At 38.8% G+C, this 27893-nt stretch overlaps 1 protein-coding gene and 1 non-coding gene across 14 annotated transcripts in view; both read right to left on the minus strand.

Annotated features, from left to right (window-relative positions):
- SIPA1L1 (signal induced proliferation associated 1 like 1) overlaps nt 1–27893 on the minus strand; it is a 370378-nt gene that overhangs the window by 70345 nt on the left and 272140 nt on the right. For all 13 annotated transcript variants that reach the window (XM_061156758.1, XM_061156766.1, XM_061156764.1 and 10 more), the window contains 3 exons: nt 23597–23771; nt 12623–12726; nt 9362–9519 (listed from right to left, as the gene is read on the minus strand). In XM_061156758.1, the coding sequence (XP_061012741.1) occupies nt 9362–9519; nt 12623–12726; nt 23597–23771 (437 nt within the window). The remainder of the gene's footprint in view (nt 1–9361; nt 9520–12622; nt 12727–23596; nt 23772–27893) is intronic.
- On the minus strand, nt 659–730 carry TRNAE-UUC (transfer RNA glutamic acid (anticodon UUC)). The gene has a single exon. It is a non-coding gene; the product is annotated as a tRNA-Glu (tRNA).

Genomic DNA, 27893 nt, shown 5'->3' on the forward strand with positions numbered 1-27893 from the left:
TTTTCTAGGTCAAAATACCCAAAAACTTAAGGTAAAAACTTTCATTAACAGGCAGTAAATCAACCATAAGTCCATGAAAAAAAAAGATTTAACTGTAATATTCTTTACAAGAGACAGCATTTAAAATACTTAGTGATTATTCCCAAGTGGGGAGGGGTGGTTACTATAACCACCTTTCAGAACAAGTATAGGTTTTATAGTAGGGCTTCCCAGGTAGCTCAGTGGTAAAGAATCCACCTGCCAATGCAGGAGACACGGATTTGATACCTGGGTTGGGAAGATCTCCTGGAGAAGGAAATGGCAACCCATTCCAGTATTCTTGCCTGGGAAATCACATGGACATAGAAGCCTGGTGGGCTACAGTCCATGGGGTCACAAGAGTCAGATACGACTTAGTGACTAAACAACACAGATTCTGGAGGAACACAAATGCAGCCCCCATTTTAGACAGGATGACCACAGAAGTCATCTTCTAATGCAAATATCCAAAGATATGTATCCAAAGAAGAGGAATGGATTAAAAAAAAATTAAACATGTTGTTTTTTCCTATGTGTCAGGCCTTAAGCAACCAGATCAAAAAGCATGAGTTTATTTTATTTTTTAAATTATCTTTTATTAAATTGCTTTGGCTGCACCAAACAGCTTGCTGGATCTTAGTTCCCCAACCAGGGATTGAACTTGGGCCTCAGCAGTGAAAGTGCCAAGTCCTAACCACTGGACCACCAGGGAATTCTCCCAAAAGCATAATTTTAAAATGAAACTTGATATTTGGATAAGAGAAAAGGATTATCATTTTTATGTGGTAATACCAACAGTGCTTTAAAACCATATTTTCAAATGAAGCTATTCTTTGGTCCAAATTCTCTACTTTTGGTATTTGATTCTGATGATTGGTAAGGAAAAGATGTTCCTTGCCCCATTCCTTTAAGCAAGATTGAGTTAAGAAAGCCTGTTCCAGTCACTGCCTTTGCATCTATATTGCTAAAATTTGGTCCAAGACAAGGATCTACAAGTATCTATACTAATCTATTATTTTTAATCTTAAAAGGAAAAAGACTTAAGTTTTTCCTAAAACAACAGGAATTAAATGAAAGTGGGGCAGTATATGTGTTTTATATCATATTTCAAGATCTCCTTCCAGGACCTGAACAAAGTTTGAGAGGACTGGAAATGATGATTCTAACAGATCAAACATCCTCTTTTCAAATTACCCAATTATTTAAAAGTGAATCAATTATGCAACTGTACTAAGAATACAGAATCTGTTTCTCTAGAATTCTCAGAATCGAAAGGACATAATCAAAGAGCATGCAACTTTCAAATTAAACTTGCACAATTTTTTATTTCAAGGGTTTGCTTGAAGATACTTGGCTTCGCTTTTCCAAAAATGATTACTGCTTGTGAAAGTAGGATAAATAAATAAAAATCAGCATCCTCAGGAGACAAATTATATATTTTGTCAGAATATGCCACAAGATGGCCTATTTCTGAAAATGGCTTTTTACAAATTTATTTAAAAAAAAAAAAAAGACTACCTAGTTCATTTCATGACAAAGAAAGGTGCCAGGCAACATCCCATTTTCTAACTGGAGAGGAGAATTCACAGAAACCTCCATCTGCACGATAGCTAATTACATCAGTATCAGAAAGGCAGTTTTCCTGCCTAATGTGAACTGTCTGGCTTGAATGCTGACAGCTATATAATTTTAATTTGATCTTTTTTTTTTCTTCAAGTCAAGCAGATGATGCTAAAATCCAGATTCACTTGCTTTTCTAAGAGGAATCCCAGAAGGACCCAGAAATACTTAATATCTTTCCCTTTTAAATGGACAATTTCTTCTCTTGCTAATTTCATATCATTATTCTTTCTCAAGAAACAGCAGAGATTTTATTTTAAACAAGGAGAGAAAAATGTTTAGCAGAAGGTGTTGATATGGGCACCATCCATTCACTTGCCCCTTAAATTCACGGGTAGTCTAATAGATCTATTTATTAGCTAATAGAATGTTAGACAAACATATATTGAAAACCCACTGATAATTAGAAGACTCGAGAATGAACTATAAGGGAAAAAACCTGAACCCTTAACATATAATTATCAGTGATTCATCACGGTAGGGAGGTAAATGATACAGACACTAAAATCAGCTTTGCATCATTAGAAATAGAATCCTTACAGAAGATGAGGAAGATGATACCCTAGAACGCTCTGTTCAAACAAAGGGTTTTACGTTGGGTAAATCTAACTTTCAAGGTTTTCTACAAGGTTAAAAGCTCATTAATTTAGATGCCACCAATTCTGAACTCTTGATAATAAGGTCTGTTTTAAGCTAAGTAGAAAGATTTTTTTTCTTTGCCTTCATAAGAAAAGAAGCCTTTCTAGAATTTCAGTGTGCTATATATAGATACTTGAGATGAATTAATTATAAATGGCTTTCGCTATTTTTAAAAGCACATTCCAAAGAGCTTCTTGGCCACACTTAGCCTAGTATGCAATGCTGTATCTCTTGAGAAATAATACATTCTTTAAAATCATAGCCATGCCTTACATGCTCAGCACTGTCAAGGACTGGGAGGGTTATCTACTCAAGTGGGTTATCTGGAAGACAGACAGAAGATCAAAGGCTGAAAGGGTTATGGAAAGTTAGCAGTGGGTCGGGGGAGGACACTTAAGAGAAGTCAGGGTTCCTCAAATTCTTATCAACAGAATCTTGAGTTTCATCTTAACATTCATCTTGATTTTGCATTCCACTGAAGAGTATCTATATTCATTTTAAGACAAAAATCTGTTCTGTTCCCCTCATCCTGAAACCACCGAGGGACCAGGAAGGTGTTCTCTTTCACTCTGCCGTTTGACACATCCCTGAACCTCCATCTGAACAGCTGGTACACATTCTTCACTTCTCCAGGAAACAGACTCGGAGAAGTACAACAATTTGCCCAGAGCTTGTTAGAGCGAGCCAGGGTGGGAATCTGAGCTTCTGAATAACCGGCAGTGTGCAAGATCACATTTACTCCCTGGGGCTATGTTGTTAAGTTTCCCACTCTTAAAGTGCTTGCGAAAGGGACCATCTACAAGAATCACACAGCCAAAGAGATCACCATTAGGCCGCTGCCAGTGGGCCTGGGCCTTTGCTGGCATCAAAGACCTTGGATGAAGTCACAAGCTGATACATGGGAATGTTGCAGAGACATCTAAACAGAGGTCTCAATGAAAAAGAGTGAGAAGAGTAAGACTCTTGAACTTCTGAAGCACCATGGAAACAGCAATAAAGAACGACATTTAAAAGGAAGGGGACTTAGCATCAAAACTGTTGAGCTTAGAAGCTCAGATCAGACTGCCAGCTTGGGGAGCTTTCCAAGAAAGCAGACCCTGGCAAAGGACAGGAAAGATGAGCGGCAGAACAAATGGGCACCCACCGTCCCCTCCCTGGGGGCTCTCTACTGCAAACAGTCTTCAATCACCAACACCTGACTATATGCCAGGACCAAGGGTGAGATGTCACAGGCTCAGTCTTCCAGAAGCTCAGATCCTGGTGTGGGGCTACCTCTGCTGGGCTGAGCACTCTCCTGGGGAGAGTTCAGCATACGCTACTGGAACACAAAAGATACTTTATCCAGTCCTGGGAGGTCAGGGGAGCCCTCCCAGGGAAAAGAAGAGCAGGCATTCCTGGATGAAGGCAGGCCAGGGTGTGTGTGAGAAGAGGCACTCTTGCCCAGAGAGTGGCATGTGCAGAGAGGAAGGGCTGATAAGTAGCTCCATGATGGGGGGTGAGGGGCGGGGGTGGGAGGACTGGGAGAGGGGCCAGCGGACGCTGAGGGGTAGGAGAGGCCAGACCTGAAGGACTCCACGCAGTAGGCTATGCCAGGGAGTCTCAACACTGCCTAAATGGTTTTCAGCAGCAAGAGTGACATTTTCAGAATCTTGTCGTAGAAAGGTCAGCCACACGAGACAAGAAGGATTCTGATTAATGATGGCTGGGAATAGACTTTCTGAAAGAATTTCACCACTTGATCCACTCTGATTTTTCTTTTGTGAGACACAGTTGATTTGTGAGACACACAGCTGAAGCTTACGTATTTGTTTATTTTTATTCAAGAGAAGGAAAGAAGAAAGGCATGGTCATTTAATGTGCATATACCACACTCCCTGCCTACACCAGATACTTAGGGGATTTTTAGGTAGGGGTCAAGCAGTCTTCTACTGCACAGAAAGGGAAATTTAAGATCTGAAATGTTTAACAGTCTGGTTTGGTTCAAAGTGCTTTCTGCACTACATCATACTGACTCATTTCAACATTTACTACATCTTAACCACTGAATATGGAAATCTTCCTGAGAGGAATAATATATATATATATATGTCTACTTCCTAACCTGACCACAATTTAACATGTTTTGAAGATGAGTATTTATTAAAACTACTTATTACAACACTCATTTTAAAGTTAACAATAATTCTTTAATTTCATCAAAAAGCAACTTTCAACTGTTAAAGATGTCCTAAAATTTTTGAAGCATCTGCCTGAAATGGATCCAAATAAGGCTCATACATTACAATTAATTAATTTTATCTTAAAATTCTGAATTCTGTTAATGCTCCTCTACTTTTCTCACTTCACCTCCCCTTTATTTCTAGTAATTTATTTGTTGAAGAAACTGGGCTGTGTGTTCCAGAGTTGTCCAGAGCCTGAAATTTCCTGAATAAAAATATGTTCTGTGGTCTTTTATATTTCTTGCAACTTGGCTTCTCTAGATGTTTGATCAAATTCACATTCAATTTTGCAAAGAGGGGTAAGACTGATTCCTAGATGGGGTTGTGTTCTTCCATTATGAGACACACATTTGTCTCTTTTTATGGTATTTGCAGCCTTTGATGATCAATGCCTAGATCCATCCATTCATTAGCTGTTTAAAAAAAATGGTCATAAAATTTCTGCACTGTGTTTTTATAAATTGAGGCCCTTGGGGTAAATGGTGTACATTTGGTTGTTTGGTCCCAAGTCAAATGACCTTGGATGGCTATGCTTATTAAATCTGTACATTAAACATGACTCATTTTTCTGTATCTCCCTTTATCAGTCATCACTTATTGATGCTTTCAGTACATCCTTGCCACCAAATGGTTCATCTTTTTGATTTGTTGCTTCTAATCTATTCTGTCAACTGAAATCAGACAATTAAGCTCTTTGTAATGATACAAGTGAATAGAGACCAGAGGGCTCTCTTATCAGGTATGGTGTTTAGTACTCAGACTTAGTGATTAATTTGAGTTCTTGGCTATGTCTACTATTCAAGGTTAACTAGACTCTGGAATTAACTTGGATTAGTCAGATTTTCCTGTATAAACATTCCATTATAGTTCCCAGGGTGATACAGCACACATTATTTCAGAGTCTCATTTCCATGTTCACTATAATAGGGACTGTTTTTTTCCTCTCTGCTCCCCTGTTGAATCCTAGAGCCTAGAATACTGCCTAGCATATTTTGATTAGGGCTGCAAAGAACTAGTAAAAAATAAAGGAGTAACAATAAACTCTAAATTTGCATTTTTGTATATAAATTACTTTGCATGTTGACAATGAGTGAGTTGTCCTAAAAGTCTATTTATATAGTGTTGTCTGAAGGCCTAGGATTTCAAGGACCTCTACAGCCCACTAATCTCTCCAACAACACAGTCTTCTTACTGTACTTACCAGTGTCCTTCCTGTGTTTATGTGTCCATCTGTACAGCTACCCACCCCCTGACTCACAGAATTATTTCTAATTTGCCACTGAATTCCACCATCTGTGCTACACAACATACACTGAATCTTATTTTCCCAGCTAAACGTTCTTTGTATCTTTAGCCTGTATTGACTCCACAACTCTCTACACAATTACAGCAAGACACTCCTTTGAGGAACTAACTGTCCACACTCTCTGGGCACCAAGTAGATGTCAGTGAATAAATGTTGAGTGTTCACAGTGGAGAAACCTGGGAACAAGAGACTTTAAATGAGGAAAAGCATTTGAATAGTCTAACTACATCTTTTACAGATAAAATTAAAAGTAGATTTAAATAAAATTTGTATAAATTAAATGTATCACTAAGCTTTCCCATCAGAATCTCCCTAATGAAAGAGGTCTATGAATTCATATCCCTAGTAGTTTGGGGGAGGGACTGGAGTATGAGAAAAACCCACATGTATGAAAACTCTTTGAAGACCCACATTTTATCTTAAAATTGGTACAAATTTTCCATTCTACTTCCTAATACATTTTCATGAGAAAATAAACCCTTCATATCCCTTTCCCAAGCATTAAAGACTACAAGCGAGGTACCCTAGTTATTCTGGGCCTATAAACATCTGGCATCACCACATACCCCAACATGTCTACCTGAATTTGAGAAGGACTAAGAAAAACCCAGGTATCCAAAGTTTTGAACAGGAAAAGATCACTAGTATAGTTGCAAAATTCACAGCGTACTGGGTCTTCAAGCAAGCTTGGCAACTAGGGAATTCGGGACGAGCCCACGTCTTGTGAGCTGGGGAGTCCAGTGTGCTCCTGCAAAGGCATCCAGCATCACAAGGCAGGCTAAGAACATGTGGTCTCCAGGTAAGAGGTTAAAAATGAGGGAGAGGAAAAAAAGAGCAAGCAAAAATCATGATTTTCAGGCTGGGGAGGAGAGTTTGAAAAGAATAAAATACATATCACTTCCTCCACCAGTCAAGAACTGAAGAAGGCTCAGACATCTTTCCTCCTTATATCAGTGTATTTAGACTTGCCCCCGACATACTTCCAGTGGCTATTAAGCACTGAGAATGTGGCTGGTATGGTCAAGGAATGCTAAGTCATACTAAATTTTAAAAACTGTCACTTGATTCAGCTTTCCAAAAGTCTTTTAAAAGTATGCTTGGAATAAGCTATCATGAATGTACTTTTCCAACTGCAATTTTTATGAAATCTAAATACATATTATTTCCAATGAAAATTGAGCATTCTAACTGAGGTAAGCTGTAAATCAAAAATGCACTTGAGAATTGTCTTGGTCCAAAAATATGTAAGATTTCTCAATGATTTTTAAAATTTAAAAATTATATGTTGAAATTATAATATTTGGATATCACAGGTAAATAATATATATTATTGGGTCAAAGAGTTGGACACGACTGAGGGACTTTCACTTTACATTGGGCAAAAACCTACCGGTAAAATTATTTTTACCTATTTCTTGTTACTTTAAAAAATATGGCTATTAGAAAATATAAAATGAATATGTGACTTGCACTATATTTCTACTGGACAGTGATTTACTAAGACAAAGACCTTTAAAAGAAGAATCTCTTTTTAAAAGAAAGTACATGGCTTTCCATTCCCCAAACATCCTAGAGATGATTCAAAACAGGATTTAGCTTTCTATCCACAAAGTCATATGAAATCCTTTGCAGGAATCCAGTACACAGCACATTTCCATTGCTTGGGTGTAATTTCTAAACTCAGTTATCCATCCCAATTACAGTCAAATGTTCTACATTAATTCTTTCCTTCTACACCTAACTAACGCAGCTTTTGGAGACCATATTCTTGCTAAGAGGCTTCAGATCTAGGCTTCCTTTGCTTGATTTTCCATCCCCCGAGCCTAGGAAACTACAGACCTCCCTGGTTTGGGGTTTTCACATAGACTTGGCATCTGACAAATTTAGGAACAGCCTGCAGGTTGGCAGTAGGGGCAGCAAAGACCCTATTTCACATGGCATGGAGTGAGGCAGCGGGGCCGAGTGGTTAAGAGACAAGACTCTAAAATTAGACTTGGTGCATTCAAACCTACACTCTGCCCAGTACCAGCTGACCTCAGGCAAGTTACCTATCCCCATGCGCTTATGCTTTCTCATCTGAAAATGGGGATTAAAACAGTACCCACCTCCTGCAAGTGTTAAGTCGTTCAGTCGGGTCCGACTCTATGTGACCCCATGGACTGCAGCCCGCCGGGCTCCTCTGTCCATGTGATTTCCCAGACAAGAATACTGGAGTGGTTTGCCATTTCCTCCTCCAGGGTATCTTCTTGACCCAGGGATCGAACCTGGGTCTACCACATGGCAGGTAGACTCTTTATGGTCTGAGCCACCAGGGAAGCCACCTCATAGGTTTTAAAAACGGAATGAGGCAATGATACAAATAAGATACCTAAACAAGAGCTGGGCTTATAACAGGAGCTCATCAGACGTAGTTACTGTGGAATGGGCAGGGATGGTGGCAGTCAATAGGAGTAATCTTAACTTGTTCTATTCCCTGAACTTGCTTGTTCTCCTATAATTAACCTGCCTTACCCCTAGGATTAGACAGTTGTAGATTTCACAACAAACCAATTAGCAGCCTAGGTTGGCCACTTTCTGTATAGATGGCTACATTAAATAAAAAACAACTATTCAAAATTAACAAAGCCTTGTCTCCCAAATTTCAGGGATGGAAAAATACAATAAACTTTCATATTCTAAAAGGACAAATTCGTCTTAGGACATTACTCATGCTAGAACATCCTCAAAACATCTTGGCATGACACTCATGTCAATCCAGCATCACAGGTTCTTACTCTCTTCAACACTAATGCCCTCCAGGATTCCTGCAAAGGCCACTGCAGGTAGATCTTGAATTCTGTAACTCATAAGACTACATCAGTGAGGGACATGGAAACAATTCCACCAAACACAAAGCCTCTAAGACTGAAGTCAGAAACGTTACAGTGAATCAAATCAGTCTGAAGCAAAGGTTTGGGTTTTTTAAAATAATTGCAATAATTTTTTAAAAATTAAACTTCTCTTTCCTACTTATTTGGCTTCCCTTGTGGCTCAGCTGGTAAAGAATCTGCCTGCAAAGTGGGAGACCTGGGTTTGATCCCTGGGTTGGGAAGACCCCCTGGAGAAGGGGGAGGCTACCCACTCCAGTATTCTGGCCTGGAGAATACCATGGACTGTCTAGTCCACAGTCCATGGGGTTGCAAACAGTTGGACACGACAAAGCGACTTTCACTTTCACTATTCCCTACTTATTATGATTATTCTTCTCTGCTTTTGCCATGGCAAAAGCAAAATATAATTAGCAGAATGAGTAATTAGCTGGTGGCCAGATGGTGTGGATGAAGGACACCACCTAAGGAGGAGGTGCGAATGCAAACAGCAGGTGTCTAACCAACATGTTTAGGGAATGTCAGTGTCACCAGGTTACGTCATCCTGTGAATCTGGCCATCCGCACGCACAGTTTAAAGGCAGAAATAAATAGCGATAGACTTCCCATTGCCACTTCCGAAAGAAGAGCTGGAGGGCGCCTTCGATGTGACCACAAGCCAACGCCCATCCAGCCACCTCTGGAGCCATTACCTGTAACAGACACTGTCAGTGCAGGGGTTGTGAGCCCTGACAATGACGAAAACATGCTGAAAGTGGGATCGTATGTTTTTCGGGCTGAATGGCTGTGCTCCCGGCTCTTGGAAAACAATTGTTACAATATCATTTCCAATGTGCCGCTTCCGTAGGAGCTAAAAGAAAACATAAGCAAACAACATAAATGATGACGCTCTGCTTTTTCCTCTTTGATTCCCTTATGTAACTGTATTTAAAACATTCATTATTAATCAGTGCATATTAGGGGAGGAAATCTACACAGTTATTGCCATTATTTTAGCGTGTCTTATCATTTCCTCTAAGGAAGACTATGGAAATGAATATTCAGAAATTTGCATAAAATACATAGTCCATTCAAACAGATCTAACCAATCTCTAGCATATTACGCCAAGTCCCAGCATCTCCAAATCCTCAGTTTCCATAACAACAGTTTTGTTCCATTTTCGTTTAAGAAAGAAACTTGCCACGGGGAAGATTTTTTTAAAAGATGAGAATTGCTGAAGTAATTACAACATAATTTATGTTCTGATTCAATTAGCTTCATTTAAAGAAATGGGGCTAAGGTGTTTTCTGATAATACTTTTTGTGGCACAAGCTGGGGACGCAGAAATTAATAATATTCCAGAATGTTCTAACAGTTTTATAGCAGGTTAAGTTTCAAGTTTAAATAACTGCTTTAATTACAGTGAAAGCTGTTTAAGACCACCTTCTGTTTCACATTAAAAGGTGTTTAGGGAAGGTGGCTTTCAATTTCAGACCCTCCGAATGAATCATCCCAGGTCAGTGCCTCTCTGGGAGCGGTCCTTAAGCAGTTTAGCTCAATCATGTGAAGAAAAACTGAACAAAATTTGTATTACTCGTATTTATTACATGGAGCCTCCTACCAGGAGAACAACTAAACACGGCCTTTACATAAACTATTCATTAGAGACAAACTTATATTTATAAACCTTAAAGAAAAATTTCTCCAGTGACTTTAACTTATACAGATTACATACCAGTAAAATCAATGATCAAGTACTGGCTGCTGGCCAATACTGGAGAAACAACAGCATTAGATTAGGGTTGAGAATTGGGAGTTAGGAAGTTCGTGAAATGTACTTTTAACCTTAGGAATTTTAAAGCATCCCAAAATATCTTCTAATGAGGCTGTTTACTTCATTTCTAAACATTCTATATTATCAGATGTGACATAAATAAAGGCTACTCCCTATTGATAGCTAAATAAAATATACCTGTTATCAAAGATTATTAATCTATTCAGGATCTTAAACACATCTAACTCAAATACAATCTATCTATGTATATGTCATTCCTGCATGGATGTCATTACTTTCTGACGCATTGTCATCCTTCCTTCAAAATATGGCTTGATATGTAATCTTACTTACTAAAGGACCCACACAGAAATAAATCCATCTATCCATCTTGCAATATATATAATGAAAAAAGACAGTGTTTATAAATCAATACCTGCAAAAAGATTTTAAGACATTCTTTCTGGTTTTTCTAATCATAATGTAATCTATGTAGATTACAATAAATTCTTTAACTAGAGAATTAAAATTTATTAATATGCAGAATAGCAATTATTTCTTTCATTCTGATTTAGGATCATAATACTTTTGCTTTGATTGGACCCCACATTAAATAATTTAGATAGCTGTCCACTTAGATGCCAACTAACTCAGCTCAGCACTTTAACTTATTTAGCTGGATATAAACAACTGAATCTTGTTACTGAATGTTTTACCCCCAGTCCCCCATGTTACTTTTCTCTGCTGAGTGTTGGTTAGTCCCTAAGTCCCGTCCGACTCTGCGACCCCATGGACTGTAGTCCTCCAGGCTCCTCTGCCGATGAGATTTTCCAGACAAGAATACTGGAGTGCTAGTTTCTTTTCCAGGGGATCATCCTGACCCAGGGATGGAACCTGCATCTCCTGCATTGGCAGGTGGATTCTTTACCACTGAGCCACTTAGAAAGCCCTTCTCCATTGAGTAATCAGGTAGAATAAGGCTTCATCTTCCCTTTGAAGATCATTTGCTAATGTTTTTAAAATGTCTCTACTGTCTGGTCAGAATGAGTTCAGTATATTTTTCTTAACATGGTATTTTCCTCTAAGAAATCTAGAATTTGGAATGTGCATAAAACAGTCAACAAACTCCAGATCAGGGAATTTATCTTAAAATGGGTTTATTTTAGATTTATAGCTGACTCACTGCTTTGTTTCCTACTCTTGATTACTTTGGGAATCAAGAGAGGTAAAATTTTGTTACTGACATGTGTGATGTAATCAAACTGAAGTGACGACGTGTTAGATTTGATCCCTGTTTTGTTAAATTCTGTGAAAGAGGATGTGATTCATTCTGCAGCTGGCCTGTGTTCTGTCAGAACAACAATTGACAATAACGAAATCTATGTCTGTTTTAAGGTCAGGAGTGACTTAAGACTGTTGTGTTTATAAGAGCTATTGAAACTAGAGTCTGTTAGTTCTCTGGGTCTTTTAAGTTTCAGTTTGGTATCATTTGTTTTAAAACATTTTTAAAACCAACTACCACCACATACTCTTTAAAACAATACTGCCAGTTTCCATCTTGCTCTGTAACGATCTGCCATTTCTTAGTTTTCACATTTTATCATCTCACTGACTACATTTTAGTAATAGGCATTGTGCTTTCAGATCTTTTTAAAAGAAATCTGTATATGAGGTACACAAATGCAATTGTTACTTATGCCGTTTTCTGAAGGATATGTTAAAAAAAAAATTTCTCTGAGATCCCAGAGTTGACATTTATTTTGAATTTTCTCCAAGTAAGTAGAGGAAACCTCCTCTGAAATCTGAAATGAAACATCAGAACTTTCCTGCCTTGTACACTGGCCTCTTGAGATGAAACTTCACCCACTCATATGTGCTCTCTGTAACCCCACAGAGTCATCTAATCACCATGACTTCAACTTGTTCTTTTCAGATTTCAGGAAAACCTCAATCCTCCTGGGTGAAAAGCAAATGATTAATTTACAAAGCCATCCAGCTGGCTGTTAACCTAGAATTTGTGTCTCTTCATTTGTTTTCAGCTCATTTGCTATTACTTTCACACAAAGTACAAAGCTTCCTGCTGCTGTGACAGGTGCAACATTAAATTCTGGTTTAAGATTTTACAAACTTGCCACTTAGGCTTCTGGGGGAAATGAAACAAGGGTGAAAAAACACACAGAAAACACAGGGATCTCTTACCTGTTGCTTGTTGTTCGGTGTGTATGGCAGCATGGTAGAAACATGGAACATGATCTCATAGTCTTTGTATGTTGTGTACAGAGAATGGGTTCCAGTGGAGTCAGCTACAGTAAAAAAAAAAAAAAAAAAGAGAGAGAGAGAGAGACAATTGTAAGAATAGGAAAAATAGCTCATTTAAGAGAGACATCTCAAGGGGGAGGGGGGCAGGAAATGGTTTAGGATGAAAAGATCCTAGATAAGATCTGGTATAGGGGTTTTTACCCACCATTTATACCTGATCCCCCTTTGGCAGTCTAGTGAGGCCTATGGATTCCTTCTTAGAAAAATATTTGTAAATGCATAGGTATAATAAAATATGGGCTTCCCAGGTGGGCTCAGTGGTAAAGAATCTGTCTGCCAATGTGGCAGACATGGGTTCGATGCCTGGGTGGGGAAGATTCTCTGGAGAAGGAAATGGTAACACATCCCAGTATTCTTGCCTGCAAAATCCCATGGACAGAGGAGCCTGGTGGGCTACTGTCCATAGGGTCACAAAAGAGTTGGACACAACTTAGCAACTAAACAACAACAACAAAGACAAAATATATAAATTTCAACAGAAATCAATGGATTAAAAAATACTGCTATCAAAATAATTTTAAAATGATGTAATAGCATAAGATTTCTGTAACAAGTTTTAGCAGTAGGTTTAATAACTACTATAATTTTGACCTAGTGAAGTGCATAAGCAGTATCTTGAGATACCTCCAACAACAACATGATATGAAAATACCTATACTTTTGGTTGGTAAAATCACAGGTGGAGCCTGTACTGCTGTGATTTGCTGCCTAGATTCATAATTGAAGGTAATGCTAAATTTCAACTAGAGATCAGTGAAAGTAAATGTAAAATTATTTCCCACCCAAGTTCACAGACCCCTGAATTCTGTCCACAAACTTCAAGTTCAAGTCTAATACTTTTCACTCAAGCAAGAGAACCATTATTTTCCTCTTAACAAATAGATGGAAACTTAACAAGATTGTAACACTGAGTAACAAAGGTATTATAGCGATGTCTGACAGTTCAAGTGGAAAATTCTGAACGAGATGGGCATACCAGACCACCTGACCTGCCTCTTGAGAAACCTGTATGCAGGTCAGGAAGCAACAGTTAGAACTGGACATGGAACAACAGACTGGTTCCAAATAGGAAAAGGAGTACCTCAAGGCTGTATATTGTCACCCTGCTTATTTAGCTTATATGCAGAGTACATCATGAGAAACGCTGGGCTGGAGGAAGCACAAGCTGGAATAATCAAGATTGTAAGGAGAAATGTCAATAACCTCAGATATGCAGATGACACCACCCTTATGGCAGAAAGTGAAGAAGAGCTAAAGAGCCTCTTGATGAAAGTGAAAGAGGAGAGTGAAAAAGTTGGCTTAAAGCTCAACATTCAGAAAACTAAGATCATGGCATCCAGTCCTATCACTTCATGGCAAATAGATGGGGAAACAGTGGAAACAGTGGCTGACTTTATTTTTCTGGGCTCCAAAATCACTGCAGATGGTGACTGCAGCCATGAAATTAAAAGACGCTTACTCCTTGGAAGGAAAGTTATGACTAACCTAGACAGCACATTAAAAAGCAGAGACATTACTCTGCCAACAAAGGTCCGTCTAGTCAAGGCTATGGTTTTTTCAGTGGTCATGTATGGATGTGAGAGTTGGACTATAAAGAAAGCTGAGCGCCAAAGAATTGATGCTTTTGAACTGTGGTGTTGGAGAAGACTCTTGAGAGTCTCTTGGATCCAACCAGTCCGTCCTAAAGGAGATCAGTCCTGGGCGTTCATTGGAAGGACTGATGCTGAAGCTGAAACTCCAATACTTTGGCCACCTGATGTGAAGAGCTGACTCACTGGAAAAGACCCTGATGCTGGGAAAGATTGAGGGCAGGAGGAGAAGGGGACAAGAGAGGATGAGATGGTTGGATGGCATCACCGACTTGATGGACATGGGTTTGGGTGGACTCCGGGAGTTGGTGATGGACAGGGAGGCCTGGCGTGCTGCGGTTCATGGGGTCGCAAAGAGTCGGGACACAACTGAGCGACTGAACTGAACAGTTTAAGACTACACGTGTCTGCTCTCACTTTCCTTATGAAAAAAAAAAAAATAATAACTTTGACCACCTTGACTGTTGACAAATCAATGTGTCCGTAAACACTTGGAAACCAAAGAGAATTATTAACTGTCCAGTTGAAGGGAAGTCTCTTTAGCCTTAAAGGACCTGGACTTACAGGCAGCAAAATGAACGGAAGTGCATTCATTCTGGGTAAACTCAATCCTTCATCAACCACGCTGTTGAGGAGCATTTTAGAGAATGATGCAGCAAGTCAAAGCCTCTGGCATGTGGCATAAAGCAGCAGTTCTCAAACTGGAGTGTGCCCGGAGTCACCTGGGGAGCTGCTTAAAAGGCAGCTTCCCATCCCCCATGCCCAGAAATACTGCTCTGTAGGTGTGGGGCTGGGCAGAATGATCTATTTTAATAAATACCCTTAGGGGACTCTAATGCAGTAGCTGCACCGCCCTTAGGCACTGTTCCAAGAATAGACCATAACAGCAGTTTGCAGAGATTTGCTAAGATATTCTAGGGCCCTTAGTTTCAACCTTGAGCTTCTTAGAGGATCTTAATTTTGAAGAGGGCATAAAATGCCAACGGTTTTAAAATCAAGATAAATGTAGAATAAAGCAAGGACTACTTTTGAAAAACTGCAAAGATACGCACCAAAACATAACTCCCCGAGAAAAATATCTTCTAAATGTTAAAGACCACTACCACAAAAAAACTACAAATTTATTACAATAAATCACTGACCAACTTAAGACAGGTCTTGAGTATGAAGAAGGTATCCATTGTTAAAGACTCTTGGTATAAATAGCTCCAGAATTGATAGGCACATTTTATAACTTTCAAGTCAATGTGTCAACCTGATGAGTACTTATTTGTGTCTCAAGTCAATTTTAAGCAAATTAATGAACTAAAAAACAAGGTTTTTTTAATTACATTTTGTTTTATATGTCTAATTCTAAAGGCATTACTGTCATGAAAGAAAAGTGAAGATGACCCTGAAGATAATCTGTTTTATATTTATTGTCCTTTCTCTCTTTCCTACGCTTGCTTCATTTTATACAACAGATGCTATATGACCAGTCTTCTTCTGGGGACCTTTGAAAATCCCAGCCCTGCTGATAATTTTAAACAGTTTGGAAGCCATTTCAAAACTTTTAGCGATGAAACTAGGGTCAAAACAATGAAATTTTCTTTTCTGAGAAGAAAGGAATTCCAGAATCTTGAAATTACTATGTACACAATAGCATTGCTAAACTTTATCAGAGAAAATGGGAAATGAAGGTTTGTTATATTCTCTGAAGAATAAGGCATCGGAATTAAACAGAATGAAAAGGAAAGAAAATCACAGAAGATGATCATTGTGACAAAAATCTTTTTTCCTCTGGTTGAAAAGAATATGTACTGAGTAATTTCTAAAGGGAAAATATGCTTATAGAAGAGGGATAAAGAGAAGATAACGCTCCTTCATATTTGTATGGAGCTTTAAAAGTTAAAAAATAAATTCAGGCATCTTACAGGTCATCTTGATAATCACGTGATTTGCCTCCAAATTATACTACCAGTGAGTGGTGTATATCCACTAATAAGGTCAGCCCTCTACACTAAGTCATAGAAAGTAAAATTTCTAATATTCAAACTAGACGATAAGAAGGCACTGAGTAATTGAGGAATGATAAGAATATTCTTTTCAGCTGCTTTGAAAAGGTGTAGATAAGTGATAATATCCTACAATAGGCACTTCTATTTAAAGATGGTATATATAGGTTAATAAGTTTGTAGAAGCAGTTTCAGATATGGTCAATGTCATATTCATTCTTGACTTCTCTTGGTGAAAGTCTTTTGCTTTAAGGGGGATAAAACTTGAATGATAAAGGTGGATGTATACGAATCTGAATCAGGAAAAAGTAATTCGACTTTTATATAACCACTTCCTGGTCACTAACAGATAAGTCTGAGTTGAGAAAAGCTGGATAAAGGAAAACAAGCCTAAGCAATTTTGATTTTGTGCAAGTTCCTAGTTTTAAATCTTTATGACTACAAGGAGAAAATCAATCTCATGAGCTAAACGCAAGCAGACTAAGAAAGTCAACAGAATGAAGACAGTTTAAGCTCAGTTTGTGAAGGTCCTCACCACTGTAGGACACATCAAATGCACAAGATGAAATCCCAGACAGGTAGTAGCAGGACTCCTTATCATCCATAGTTTGAAATACCAATAGAATAATCATCCGCTGGCTGCTAAGGACCATCCATTTAAAGACTCCAGCTCTCCCTAGTACATAAGCTTGCCTCTGGGTTTGGGATGCAGAGGTCAGTGCTTGGAAGGAGCACAGTTGGGAACAAGTATTGACACCTGGAACACTGGCATGCATTTTAGATGAGACATGCATCTGCCCTTCAGTACTATTTCATCTATTCACTAACGAAGTATTCGGGGAAAGCAAGAATCCCATCTGCTCTGGCATCTACCATATTTACTTGCATTTTTTTTCAGTGTATCTTTAACCGTCATCAGGAGGTGGCTTACTTCACTGAGGATGGGATCAAGAAGAGTCTGTAATACCACCCTTTGCAGTGACAGGAGAACTCACACTGGGTGTCAGATCAAGGAATATGCATGCGTGCATGTGTACATGCCTGGAACTGAAGGCTTCTTAAAACCACTAACATCCTGTGAGAAAAGGATAAGCAATGATGCGGGGTGGGTACTTAGGAATCAGTCTATTTTCTATATACAGAGCACTTTGCAAAATATCTGCAATTACCTGGATTCCAACTCGGAAGTAAGACACTCTGAATTCCAACGCCTCCAGCATCATTTGCTAAATAACCACAGACAAGTCACTTTACTTCTCTGCCCCTCAATATTCTCATTGTTGTGAGGACTGAGTGAAACAATGTCTATTCAAAGTACTAGCCTATAAAAGATGCTTAAGAAACGCGCTGATTGGAATTTACAATTTTGTGTAGTTGAGATTAAAAGTATAGCTGCCTTAAACAGGGCCTTTTACATATTTCAATTTCTTGGCCAACTTCATCTCAGTCACACTCAAGAGAAAAACCTGATACTCTAACACAGTTCAAAGTTAAGGAGGTGAAAAAAGTTTTCTTCATTCATCAGTCTCTACAACTCCAAACGGTCCTTTAAATGTGCAAAGCATTTAAATAATGCTAGTTTTATTCTTTTCTTTATCAAAGGTTAAATATCCCAAATAAAGGATTTATTTTCTTTATGAAAAGTCTTACATCTATTCTAAGACCCTGAATCTCAGTGATGATTATAACACTGATGAAAAATGAGGGAAGCAACATGCATTCACTAAAACTGTGGCAAATGAATGAAGGCAGAGCTCTGAAGGAATGCTTTTCCAGAGTTTCTAAGTCTCCTGCATGCTGACTTGACAAATGCGCCTTATTTAGGAAATAATTTCCCAAATAATAATCCACACACACAACTTAAAATGAGGGTGGTCTCCCGGCTTTCAAATAACAAACTGCTTGGTGGTAAGCTTATTTTTGTATTTACTGTAGTAGGAGGGGATGGCAATTATCTAGAGGTTATGCTATCCAAATAAGGAAACAAAAACGGAGAAAAAAATTCACCCTGGAAAGATTTTTCATTGCAGAACTGTTCCAACCCCTGACACAACTGTAGCTTGTTCGCTGGAAGTCCTTATTTATGAAATGGGAAATTGGGACTTTGTACAGAAAACTGGGAATAAGAAGAAATGGTTCAACAGTTTCACCAAACCTTCCTTTCCTGAGCCTCTCTTTCTTTTACCAAAGCATTAAAATCTGAATACGTGACAAGTGGAGCTATTTCATGAGACTGCTTGAGTAATTTTAGCCCAAGGGCTCAAGAGAGGGGATGGCACAGCCACAAAGCGCAGCTCTGGGCGTCACTGTACTTAATTCTACATTTATGCTTTCTCTGAAAACATCATTAACCATAGCACTAGGATATGTTCTCCGTCCTTAATGCTTACTAGCTGCCTGACCTTGGGGACACTAGTTAATCTAAAGAAGCCTAGTCTGTAAAATGGGGATGATTGGCATCTAGCAGAGTTTGTGGAGGTTAAATGAGATGACATATAGAAAGCATCCAGGACCTTTGCTTCTGGCCATAACAGTACTTGGTATAGGACCTGCTCTCCTATTGTAAATAAATAGAAAAATAAATAAAATATCTGAAACAACTTTTTTTCCCTCAAGACATCTTACAATAGGCAACACTGGATAGTGATCTTGCAGGATGAAGTATCAAAGGAGATGAGCCTATGATCCTACCCAGCTTTCTACTGGAAAGTACTTTCAAAACAATCACACAGAGGAGAGGTTTGAAGAAAGAAGCCAAAACATGCTGGAGGTCTGGAAGGCTGAGGTGTGGCTGATATTTGCTGGGCACAATACTGAACAGGAGGAAACTACACAGTGAAAGAGGCTCAGAAATCTGCACAGGGGTTCCCTTGAGTCTTGGGCTGAATATTATGCTGCACAAGCGTAGAGTGGGGTTCCAAAAGCCAGGAAAAGAAAAAATATCAGGGTAATGTACATCATGGTGACTATAGTTAACACCACTATACAGAATAGCTGAAAGTTGCTAAGAGCGTAGATCTTAAAAGTTCTCATCACAAGAAAAAAAAAAAAACAACTAGGAATGATGATACATGTTAACTAGACTTATTATGATGACCATTTTGGAATATACAAAAACACTGAGTCATTATGTTGTACACACGAAACAAATATAATGTTGTATGTCAATTATACCTCAATTACAAAAAAAGAAAGAAAAGAAAAACTGTTGGGAAAATAACTGCCAGAGAACTGTCAGCCACAGTTCACACAGGGCTGGAAGACATTGAAGTTCTGACCAGTCATAGTAGAGATACTTCACTGAATATGCTAGTATTCAGGTGCAAGAAAAGTCATGCCTTAGTAAGAGCAGTAAATTAGCCAGAGTATAGACTACTCACGAGCTGGAGTCAAGACTGCTGGGAGAAATATCAACAATCTCAGATATGCACATAATACCACTCTAATGGCAGAAAGTGAAGAGGAACTAAACAGCCTGATGTGAAGAGCTGACTGACTGGAAAAGACCCTGATGATGAGAAGATGAAGACCAAAGGAGAAGGGGGTGGCAGAGGATGAGATGGTTGGATGACGTATCTTACTCAATGAACATGAGTTTCAGCAAACTCCAAGAGATAGTGATGGATCAAGAAGCCTGGTGTGTTGCCAAGAGTCAGATACAACTTAGTGACTGAACAACAACAACAAAAACTACTCTATGCTTTAAAAACATGTAAGAACAGATTCATAAAGATCAAACTCTTCTGTAACTAACTTAATTGCCTACCAAAATAAAACAACATCCTTTTTAAAGAAGAGGACACAGGATGGCTGCTATCCAAAAGTCTACAAGCAATAAATGCTGGAGAGGGTGTGGAGAAAAGGGAACCCTCTTACACTGTTGGTGGGAATGCAAACTAGTACAGCCACTATGGAAAACAGTGTGGAGATTTCTTAAAAAACTGGAAATACAACTGCCATATGACCCAGCAATACCACTTCTGGGCATACACACTGAGGAAACCAGATCTGAAAGAGACACATGCACCCCAATGTTCATCGCAGCACTGTTTATAATAGCCAGGACATGGAAGCAACCTAGATGCCCATCAGCAGACGAATGGATAAGGAAGCTGTGGTACATATACACCACGGAATATTACTCAGCCATTAAAAAGAATTCATTTGAATCAGTCCTAATGAGATGGATGAAACTGGAGCCCATTATACAGAGTGAAGTAAGCCAGAAAGATAAAGAACATTACAGCATACTAACACATATATATGGAATTTAGAAAGATGGTAATGATAACCCTATATGCAAAACAGAAAAAGAGACACAGAAATACAGAACAGACTTTTGAACTCTGTGGGAGAAGGTGAGGGTGGGATGTTTTGAAAGAATAGCATGTATATTATCTACAGTGAAACAGATCACCAGCCCAGGTTGGATGCATGAGACAAGTGCTCCGGCCTGGTGCACTGGGAAGACCCAGAGGAATCGGGTGGAGAGGGAGGTGGGAGGGGGGATCGGGATGGGGAATACATGTAAATCTATGGCTGATTCATATCAATGTATGACAAAACCCACTGAAATGTTGTGAAGTAATTAGCCTCCAACTAATAAAAAATAAATAAATTAAAGAAAAAAAATAAAGAAGAGGACAAAATCCAGATCCTCAATGGTGAAACATTCACAATGTCCAGCATTCAATCAAAAATAACCAGACATACGAAGAAATAAAATGTAACTCAAAAGCATGAGAAAATCTGTTAAAAGGAGACCCCAAATGACAGAGATGATGGAACTAGCATGCAAACAGTTTGAAACAGCTATTATAAACACAATCAAGGCTTTAAAGGACATGAACCTAATGAGAAGAATATGGGAAATATAAGATTACTCCAAAAAAGGGGGGGGGGGGTAACGGAGAAAAGAAGGGAAAAAAAAAGAGAGAGAGAGAGAGAGAGAGAGAAAGCCCAAATGCAACTTTTGGACTTGAAAATCTCAATATCTGAAATAAAAATTTCACTAGATTGACTAACAGCAGACTAAGAAACAGTGGGAGAAAAGAAAACACAGTGAACTTGAAAACATTAATAGGAATTTCCCAAACATAAGCAAGGGGGGGCAGGGGAGGAAGAGATGTTAAAAATTAAATCACAACTAGTAAGTGACTTAACATGTGTATAATTGGAGATTCAGAAGATGACGTGCAGAAAAATAAAATGAGCTTGGCAAATAATGTTTCAATTTGATTAAGACTACAAATCCACAGATCCAAGTGACAATTACACTGTCACACAGAGAGGGAGAGATTCTTTAGGAACACATGTTCTGGAAAGCATTTTCTCTTTTTTAAGCATTATATTGAAAGAGTTTAACACAATTTAAGATTAGGTAAGATGTGGTGAGATCATCTCACAGCACACCAAACAAGTCTCATCTCTGGGTGTGTCATGGCCAGTAGAAGGCTGCTGGGGGTGCAGGGGCTGGTTGATCTCTATGTCTTTTGGTCTATTATTGTTTAATACCCCTTTAAGTGATGATGCTAATAGTCCTTCTCAGCTGGGAGTAAGAGAGATAAATACGCATACTGTCTTCTTCAAGCTTTAGAGTGGAAACACTTTTCTACTTTTCAATGACTTTAGGAAATGACCCTCTGAAAGGACAGAAAAGGAACCTGTGAACCCTCCTTTCCAGGAGCTATGCCTCAGAAGGTTACAAGGAGCCATAAAGGAGAGTAGCTCAGTGAAAAGGAACCTGTCCTTGACTAATGTATTACATAACCGTAAAATGTGCCACTAGAGGCAGTTTACCAATCAAGGTCTTTGCAGTTATTGGGATATTGGGGCAAAATATGCAAAGTGCTTATTTTGCTTATTCCACTGCCTTACCTGATGCCACACTGCTTAGGAATGGCCCTGCTATCTACATTTCTCATATTGTCCTTTCATCAAGAGATGGCTAGGAACGTGTAAATACACAAATAATAAATGGACTCAATGGACATGAGTTTGAGCAAAATCCAGGAGCTAGTGAAGGACCAGGAAATGATAAATAATCTTACCAACTCCCAATCTGACCATTCATTGATAGAATCAAGGCTCTTATTACATTTTCCTCCCAGACCCTTTTAATAGTTCTTTGTGGTGATTATAATTTACATAACACAACAAACTGGGACAGTGTGAACGAATGACAGAGTAAATGTCAGAATATCTTGATAAAAAGAATTTATGGGCATATTGAGATTTAATATTTTCTGTAGTTGCAAGCAGAGTATGGAACGTTAAAATAATATTTAAGAATCTAGGCTATTTATGGTTTTTCATAGGCTCTCTTGCATGTCGTTTCCAAGTTGGCAACAGCAAAACCATGGCAACAGGAAATTCTTCCCTGCAGTGGAGTTTATGAATGCTTTTCTGTTTTCATGACTTGACTCCTTATTTAATTTCCTGTACAGAAAATGAGAGTGATTACTATAGACTGCAATACAGATGTGCTAATCCAAAGACCCTCTCAAAGAAAAACAGGTCACAGGTGTCTGTGGATGGATACTGAGATAAAATTTAAAATTTGCTTCCACACAGATACACAGCAGAAGTCAACATACTCTAGATACTTGAGAACCTAACTCTTTTATTAACCACCTGGGAAACGGGAATGGACAAACCTCTATGTTCATGAGCTGTAGATAAACAGACTGCTGCACTAGTGTGATTTTAATCAACACATTTTATGAGCCAAACTAATACCAAAGCTAAGAAGCCTGTTTGCTTGGAGATTAAGTTAGACTATGAACAATAACAACAGAAAATAAAAATATCTCAAGACAGTAAAATATAAAAGTGATTAAGAAAACCCTACAATAGCTGACTACATAGATATGGAGAAGGATTATGAAATCAGTTAATGAAAGTCAAGACTTCTGGGGCTTATGATCAGATGGTTGTTAAGTTGCAAGAGTTCTTAATCACTCCAACATTCAGCTAAATACATTGAAGCTTAGGCAACACTACCCAGGAGGAATTCTGCACGATCTCCATCCATTGCTTCCTACCTTCCACACTTCTAATAACACTACTTTTTCTTACACTCCAATTCTAAATGCTTTGATTATGGTCTTCAATTGTGTTAAAGCCACATCCTCCCCCACTGGCTTCCTCTCCCCCATCACCAGCAGTATTCTACAGTTAGTGGCCGTGTTGTTTTATGGGTGACTTAGCAGGCGAACATCAACACAGCAGGAGGACAATAAGCCTGGTAGGAGGGTATAAGTATTTCTTACTTTTGGTGTCAAGCTGCGCACGATACTTCTCAAATCCTTTGAGCCGAACGCGTTCTCCCAACAGCTGGAGGAATTCCTCAAAGGCTGGGCCGGCTGATTCATTGTTGTACATCTCTTCTTCCGTGCTCTGTCCAGCTTTGCAGTACATGATGCCTACTTTCTGCTGATAGTTCAGCTGTGAAGGCAGGTGATACAACGCATATAAATACAGGCAGATCCACTCTGCCCACTTAAATGCCAGTAAGTCCTGTAGGGCATATGCCCATCAAGTAGCTAACCTCTTTCTTCTCTTGAAATCCTTCTGCTTTTGTTCTTCCCCTTTTTAAAAAAGGAGCCCTTATGACTTTAAAAGTAAAGGTCTACTTTACAAAAGATGCCTTTGAAAAAAAACCTTAAGTTGTTTTACAACACTGTGTTAGTTTCATGTGTATAGCAAAGTGATTCAATTACACACACACACACACACACACACACACACACACACACACACACACATACACACACACACACACATTCTTTTAGGTTCCTTTCCTCTATAGGTTATTACAAATCATTGAGTTCACTGTGCTATACAGTAGGTCCTCATTGGTTATCTATTTTATATAGTACCGTGTATATGTTAATCCCAAACTTCTACATTTATCCCTCCTCTGCTTCCCTCTTTGGTAACCATAAGTTTACCAAACAAACTTTGGTAAATAAACAACCAAGTTTATTTTCTATGTCTATGGGTTTATTTCTTTTACAAAATATACTTTAAACTGTTTTGCATGAAAAGCCCATTAAAGTTCTTTTAAAATTTTGGGAGGTAAAGTTGGAAAAGACTTATGTCCCAAGGCCATTTTTCCAATATACTAAGTTATAAACCTTGGTTATACGTTTGTGACAGCATAAGCATCATCAACACTGTACTTTTCAAATTATTTTTCTAAAAGATGAGTCTCTAGACAGAAACTTTAAAAGGGGCCTCATAATGGCAAATCACAATTAAAACAAAGCATTCAAGAAATTTAAATACGACATTAATCAAAACATTTATTCATCATTGAAAAGTTTAGTCATCCTATAAACAAATTTTAAAGTTGTTTTAGTCATTTAAGAAATGAATTTGAATATTAAAATTTAGACATTTAATTCTCCAGTGAAATCAGGGCAATCCATATTCGTGAAGTCTATTTACAGACTAGCACTGCAACAACTGTTATCAATAAATTTTTATCTCATAAAAGGAAAGGGGGAAGAGGCAAAATTTTAACAGCTAACATTTACTGAATAGCCACTATCTGCCAATCACTGTTTAGTGATTAAATTACAATAGCTTTCCTCACAAAAGCCTGCAAATATTACCCCATATGACCAATAAGCAAAGAGAAATTCAGAAAAGGGAACAGTAAGAGGCACATAAGATCATACACTGTCAACCCTGTGATCTGGCTCTATTCAATATAACCAGGATTCAATCAGGCTTGTCTTGCTGTATTTCTGTCACTTCCAACATATGTCCACAGCTCCTTATTTGCAACTCCATAGTTGAAAGGTAAAAACCAAACTTAAGCAAACATATTTGGCAGCAAAACTTCCTACGAGCTGACAGTGAATGCTGTTCCTTTCTGTGAATATTCATACCTTTGGAAATATTAACATGTTTGATGGTGGGGTGCTGCCCCAGATTCCACTGGAACTCTTGTATGCACATGGAAGTGCATGTATTTTATTACCCTTCTAAATCTGGACCTTTCTGAATTCTGAAACGTATCTGCTCCTATTGTTCTACACAAAGGACTGTGAACCTAAACAATTCTTTTCAACTTTCTAAATCAAATGGTTCAGAATGGTGGTTAACTAGAAAATGTTATCAGGGAACTCCTGCTTGCGTTAGCCCCTCCTCACTAACTAGTTGACAAGGAAGGTTCAGCAGCTTTTACATGACCCGGGGACATGAAAGCTGCTTAGGAGTTCTGTAATTGTGCAGAATTGACTCCCCTCTGCCTGCTCCAGTGAGTGCAGGCAAAACTCCAAATCTGAGACTTCCAAGAAGCTGTATCTACAGATGTTGGAATTTTTTTAAAAACAGCATATAACCTTGCATTATCACTGTTTCATTTTAATTATTAACAGAAACACTTTGAGGATTTAGTTCACTTTTTTGTATGCCACATGCAGTTAAAAAAAAAAAGGTAAGAGTAAAACCTTCCACATGCCACTGGCAGTTGCACTCCTTCAAAGGTCTGAATGTGACTAATAGAGGGGAACTCAAACAAATGGAGCCTTCATCTTGGCTTTCAGATTAAGCCGAGTATCCTATTAGGTCTCAACAAATAAAAAAGTAGCAGTAGGCTCTATGTCTGTTACAAAAGAAGTCCTTAACACAGCCAGCTCCTTACTCTCTCCCTGCAGGGAGAGCTACCAAGGAAAGGAAGCAATCTGGAGAAAGGAAGGAGTTTGGAGTTATTTGCTATTTGGCTCTGTGCCTCCCAGATCAGCCTTCTCATCCAACAATGTAAAACAAAAGTCACCTTGTTCAGAGGAAAACATCTCAGTGACCCTGGATTTGTGGGTGGCTTTTTAAACTTCTTAGATAAAGGTCTAGGATTTCACTGTGCAACATTCAAAAGGACTCACTTATTTATATATACAAAAGAGCCCACTCTGGAGAGGCGATAAGTAAGAAAGCTTCTTCCCCCAAATCACTGCAGGAGCAGAATGCAAGGACAATGAGACAGTGTGCTGCCTTCTCTAGGCGGGTTTCTCATATTGTGGTGACTCCACCCACAGACAGAACAGACTGGTATTTGCTTGTTGTCAAAGGAAAGCTCCTTTAAGAGGATTAGGGAATTTGTTAGAATGTCAAATTTCCTCCAATGTGAAATGGTGACGAATGTCAGTGCTCCATCCTTGCAGGTGACACTATGACTGTATCCTTGGTTTCTGCTGCAATGGAATCAAGGTAGGTGTCAGTCTCTCAACTCAGGTTCCGGGAATCCTTAGTTAGCAACCTCGTTCCCTGCTCAGAACATGAGTAGTTGTTAAGAAGGAGTTATTTAAGTATAATAAGGAACATTTCAAGAGAAAGAACAACTGGAAATGGAGTTAGAGCTATGGTTTGGGGAGGGTTTGAATTGTTATGATGTTACATTAAACAGGATTTTTTTAAAGACACAAACACATCTATGAATAAATAATATTTTCCTGCAACGATTAAAATAGTTATGATGATGCCAGAAGCCATCTTGGAAACAGGTTGGGTTTATCCAACTGTTTAGGATTTTGCTTTCGGATGTTCATGGAGTCATGCTCTACAGTTCCATGCTTGCCTATCAACTAACTCCATATCAGCCGTTCACATGGAGCACTGAGGGAAGTGTTCAGACTCTCAACAAATGTTTGCATTGTAAGAAGTGATTATGGTCAATCCGACAGGACTAAGGTTCTGTTTAAGATGAGTGTCTTTCAACAGCCACCAAAAGTGATATGGCCTCCCACAGCTCGGAGCAACAGTATATGGAACTGCTCTCCTTCTCATAAAATAGGCACTTTAACACAGAATCATAGAAGCAGGTACAGCAAAATCTGGCTTATACAGTCCTGAGTTCCTGGAAAGATGCATGATATAGTCAGGGTCCTCCATCAATAGTAACAGGTTTGAATAACCAAGTTCTCAGGGACCTCTTAAAAAGTTCTGTACTTTGACCTCTTCTTCCTGACGTCACAACCAGAAGGCACCACTGGGGGTAGCACAGATCATGAGAAAAATCCCCATTTCTTCCTTTCTTACAAGACCTTTTAAATTGTCTCCGTTAATCCAGGGATTTAAAACTTTTACTATGAGGTGTCTCATCATCTAGCAGTTCTCAAAGTGTGGGCCATGAACCCTTGAGGGGTGCCTGAGCTTTGCTCTGGGACACAGTTAATTGGAAATAATCTGATCCTTTCAGTTTTTCCTTTTAAACTCACAGGTCTTATCAGAGTACTGTTTAATTTGAGGATAATCCTGTCCCATTATTGAGGCAAAGTCATTCTAAGACTTTACCCGATGCCATGGGAACTATGAGGTTTTCCAGGCTGCCTGTTGAGAGCAGACATTGTTGTCAGCCAGGCAGAGGTCTGAGGATGTACCTTGCTCAATCTTTGGGTGGTTCCTACCCTGGCTGCAAATACTTTCCTCAAATATTCACATTTACTCTGGCGGCTCAGATGGTAAAGAAACTGTCTGCAATGCGGGAGACCCGGGTTTGATCCCTAGGTCGGGAAGATCCCTTGGAGGAGGGCATGGCAACCCACTCCAGGATTCTGACCT

Source organism: Dama dama, chromosome 12, assembly GCF_033118175.1.
Source record: "Dama dama isolate Ldn47 chromosome 12, ASM3311817v1, whole genome shotgun sequence".
Taxonomy (NCBI): Eukaryota; Metazoa; Chordata; class Mammalia; order Artiodactyla; family Cervidae; genus Dama; species Dama dama.